The sequence below is a fragment of the Mus caroli genome, chromosome 9, assembly GCF_900094665.2.
Source record: "Mus caroli chromosome 9, CAROLI_EIJ_v1.1, whole genome shotgun sequence".
NCBI classification, from domain to species: domain Eukaryota; kingdom Metazoa; phylum Chordata; class Mammalia; order Rodentia; family Muridae; genus Mus; species Mus caroli.
In genome coordinates, this window is record NC_034578.1 from 36,826,753 (window position 1) to 36,831,765 (window position 5,013).

At 37.6% G+C, this 5,013-nt stretch overlaps 1 protein-coding gene across 1 annotated transcript; it reads right to left on the bottom strand.

The window, feature by feature from the left end:
* Positions 1-270: 270 nt before the first annotated feature.
* On the bottom strand, positions 271-1,203 carry LOC110302246 (olfactory receptor 958-like). The gene has a single exon (XM_021173083.1). It carries the CDS (start codon positions 1,201-1,203, stop codon positions 271-273), a length of 933 nt encoding a protein of 310 aa, XP_021028742.1.
* Positions 1,204-5,013: the final 3,810 nt, after the last annotated feature.

Below are 5,013 nucleotides of genomic sequence, written 5' to 3' on the forward strand. Positions count from 1 at the left end.
ACACATATTTGTGCAATAAAATTAGTGAAAAATGAGGCCATGAATTAGAATAAGAGAAGAAGGGGTATATATGAGGTTTGGGGGTGAGGAAAGGGAAGGAGGAAATGTTTTAATTATATTATAATCTAAAAAAATTTTAATTACAAATATTTACTTCAATCAAACAAATAGCAAGTATGCCGCAAATGCTTTTAGAATCACATGAATATAAGAGCAACTTCTATTAGGTATTAGGGATAAATATGTGAAGAAGAGATTTTGACATATATCTTACTCCCCAGGAACACGCATCCCTTGTGTCAATGCCTTTCTCAAAGCCACCTTTACCTCTTTGTTTCTCAAAGAATATATCAAAGGATTAAGGGAAGGAGTAACAATGTTATTTAACACTTGGACCACTGAATCCAGCCAAGGACTGGAGGCAGGTCTGAGGTAAATGAGGACCACTGGGCCATAGAAGAGCAGAATGGATGTCAAATGGGCACTGCAGGTAGAGAAGGCTCTGCGCCTGCCTTCAGAAGAACGGATTTTCAATATGGAGATGACAATGCGAGAGTAGGAAATGAAGATAAGGAGGAAGCATACCAGTGCAACAAGACCTACATTGATGAAACTTACAGCTTGTGCCAGAGAGGTGTCTGCACAAGCCAGGGGCAGCACCACTGGGATGTCGCAGAAAAAGTTATCTACTTCATTGGGTCCACAGTAGGGTAACTTGAAGATGAGAAATGTGAGGACAGATGCATGCAGACAGCTCCCCATCCAGGTGGCCACAGCCATGGAGCCACACACCCATGAACTCATTATGACTGTGTACCTCAAAGGGTGACAGATGGCTGCGAAGCGGTCATAGGCCATCACGGTGTACAGGAAGCACTCAGTACAGCCCAGGAAATGGTAGAAGAAGAGCTGGGAGGCACAGCCCTGGTAAGAGATTGTGTGACTATGTCCAGTGAGGGAGAGCATCATCTTTGGGGAACTCACAGAAGGGAAAAAGATATCAAGCACTGACAGGTTTCCCAAGAAGAAATACATGGGTGTATGAAGGTTGACGGAAGTCAGGATGGCCAGCAGAATGAGTAGGTTTCCTGGAAGAGTGAGCAGGTAGAAGGCCAAAAAGAGGACAAAGAGCATCCTTTCCAGCCCAGCTGTATGTGGGATTCCCATCAGGATGAATTCAGTAACCGAAGTGCAATTGCTCATTTTCAAGTTCACTTACTCCTAGAAGATGAGAGGATGGACCCACTTAGCTGAAGTTTCCAAAGAAATCAAAGCTTTTACAGAACCCACTGGAAACCCATTTATTATAAATACTTCCAAAATGAGATTTCATCTTATATTGTTACCAGTTAATATTTGATATTGAATTGTCCATCCGTTTATTTTTAACTGTCCCCTAAAACTTAAAGAGGTGAACTTGAAATTAGAATTTTGAGCAAAGTGGTTATCAACCTTCCTCCTGCAGAAACCCTTTATTATAGTTCCTTGTGTTGTGGTGACCCCCAGCCAAAAATTAATTTTATTGCTATTCCTGTAATTTTGCTACTGTTATGAATCATAGTGTAAATATCTAATATGTAGGACATCTGATAGGGAAACCCCTATGAAAGGGTCATTCAAGCCCCAAAGAGGTCACAACCCACAGATTGCAAGCCACCGGTATAGAGTAATATTCACAGTTATGAATATCTGAGTTCAAATGTCACATCAGCTGTTCATTCTGAATCCAGGCAAATTTGTCAAACATCTCTGAATTTAACTTTATTCCCTATGAAGGACACAAATAACAAATTTCTTATCAGGTATGATGTTCTAATGTGCATAAAATATCTATGCAACTCATTCCCATACATCTTTTAAAAATACAAAGTTCTAATATTCTGAATAATAGGCCATCACCCTAGACCATGACCACACACTAGGATCTACTTATGTGAGTGACTCATAAAACTTCTTTCTTTTCTTCAAAGTCAGTACAACTGAAAACTAAAGTCTAGCTGGGGGACAAATAAGAAAACAAAGGACCAAAAAAATAAATAAAAATTCAGTATATAGGAAATCCATTTATAGTTGACAGTGTTATTTACTCCTTCAACACAGAGTAGTTTATGCTCAAAAGTCATGATCCAAACTATGATTGTGTGCCATCCACATGAGTCTTTGTAAAGTGCAAGGTCATCACACAGATGTTAAGTACATAAATTACCATGAAAATATAAACTCATACAGACACAAGTAAGCACAGGCTCTTACTCCTTCATGGAGACATAACCCCAGAAGAGAAGATGCTAAGAAAAGAAAGTATTCCAGAAAACAGGCACTTACACACTGAAGATTACTGTAGAATGGGCAAAAACTCATGCCCACATCTACCTTCTGTTATTGGAAGGGATGGAACAGAACAGCCTCACTATGAAGCCAGGGAGTGAGGGGGGTCTTTTCAGCATAAGATGATGAAGCATAGAATCTGTGACCCAGCAGGACTCTGAGAGACAGAGCAGCAGCTAGCTAGCCACTAAGGAATAATAAATATCGTTGGTCTCCTTTGAGACTCTCTTCCCCTATGACCTGACTAGAAAGTGTAGAACAGAGGGATCAATTATCTGGAAAGACCTCTATTTTTGTTTCTTCCTTCATTCTCATCTCTGCTTTTCTTCCTATACTCCCTAGAGTAGTAGAATATACTCACCTAGCAGTTGTAATGCCAGTTATTTATGTAAAGCTCCTTTATTGTAAATCTCCAGTATTCCCTGGAGGAGTGCCATCCCTAGGGTTCAAACACTTCCAATTACTCAATTCTTTGGGGATACTGATTGGATAAGAAGCAGAGAATAGAAAACCACATATAGAAAAGTGGGAAGCACCTAATATTGTACCGATTTCAAAAAGAAAAGAAAAAAAAAAGAACACAACTTCATGTGTAACATTTTGTTGTGTTTCTGACGAAAAATATCCCCATGAGATCAGACATTTGCATACTTGGTCCCCACTTCGTGGTGTTTTATGAGGAGGTCATGGAAACTTTGGGAGGTATAGAATTTTTCCAGATCAAGTACTTCACTTTAATTGAGGACTTTTCAAAGAGAACACTGAAGTTTTTAGCTCAATCTATTTCCTGTTCTCTCTCTGCTTCTTTCAGTCTAGGAGTGAGATGTGATCAGTCTGCTTCCTGCTCTTTCTACATGCATCCTCAGTCATTATAGACTTTATACCTTTGGAACTATAAGCTTAAATAAAGCTTTTTTTTTTTACTTACTTTTTATCAGGTTATTTAATCACCATATCAGAAAAGTGACCACTACACTTTAATCTACAAAAAATTATGTAATATTCCATAACTATTTATTTAATGCTTGAGTTCAGATCTTATTTCTTACCTGAAAGTGGTTTCTATTTGCCTTTAATACAACTATTAACTTTTACCTGGGTATATTTTAATCATTTTAATGGACTTTATGGACACTTTGATCACACTATGTAATAATGCCATAACTGTTATGGGGGTAACTAGATGCCTTCTGATTGGATATGAGCCCTGCATTACAAGAAAAAATGCATTCAATATCTTAAATCTAGTTAAAATTTGATGGTTAGGGAGCACTTAAGCCATAAGGAGGAACCCATTGTTGTTGTTTGTTAATGTGATCAAACTACCTTCTGAGTATTTATATTGATGTCCAGAGATTTATGATATTCTCAGCCCTGGTCACATAAACTTAGTTTTGCAATAGGCAGTGGTCAATTCAAAGATGTTTAACTGGCCACAGCATTGAGAATAATTGATTATATATATATCCCAACTCCTAAAGTTCAGGCAATAGCCAGTGGGTATCAAAGCATACTGTAAAATGCTGTCTTCTGTAAATTTCATATATGCTGGACACATTAACTCACAGCAGCTTGATTACCTACATGAGTTGTACACAGATCAAACCACTTAAAACTCTAGCATGGATAAAAATGGGGCTCCAAAAACCCCATAACTAAATAAGAAGCTATTGGCAATTTAGAGATACTACAGGAGAGACATGATTCAAATCTCATTTTTACTATATGCAAAGTAGTTAGAAGAACAAATGGTATCTGGAAAGACATATAGATGGCTCTCACATGAATGTGTCTTATTCTATGTGTTTCTGTGATAAATTATGATAGTCCAACCAGATAATTCTAATCATAAAATTGTTTGATTAAATATTAAAAGAATAAGTTCTGGAGACTAAAGAGATAGCTGCTGGGTTAAAAGCACTGGTTGCTCTTTCAGAGACCTGAGTTCAATTGCCAGCAGCCATATGGTGGCTCACAACCATCTGTAAAGGATTATGACTTCCTCTCCTGGGTGAGACAGATTACTCACATACAAGTAAATAATAATAATAATCTCTCAAATGTTACAAAAATAAATAGAATATTTTGGTCCTGTCTTAATGTCTATTACTTATAATTCTATTACTTTTGAGGAATAGCACATGGTTACAAATGATGAAAACTTCTGACTCTACAACATTCTTTACCCCACAATGTTTAAGAATTTATTCTCCCAGTTCACATAGAGTAATGATTGTCTCCTTTTATGGCACATAATGAAAGAATCTCAGTAGATGGTGCCATTGATCGCCAAAAGACACAATCATCCAAGTAAACATTGTGTTAGGAGGAGAAAGATGCAGCAAACGAATTTGTCAGCAAAGTGTTGTCACAGAAAAATTCCAGCATGGGCTAGCATTATCTCAGGGCACTAAGACTGTATTTTAGTTCTCTTCTAAAACAGGGAAATAGGTAAATCCACACCTGGGTTTTCAACTGAACCTTCTCTACAGACTTCCCCAGGCACATACTGGTCTTAGGGTTGAATCAGTCTCTGTGTTCTGGGCTAAAATCCATTAGTTGCTGTCACTGTGTGTGAAACCATATTGTAAGTACAATGTGAGCAACATTTTACACTACCAAATTTCAGATGAACTGCTCTGTACATTGTTTCTTATTCAGTTGTTCTTTTTTTGTTTTCACAAG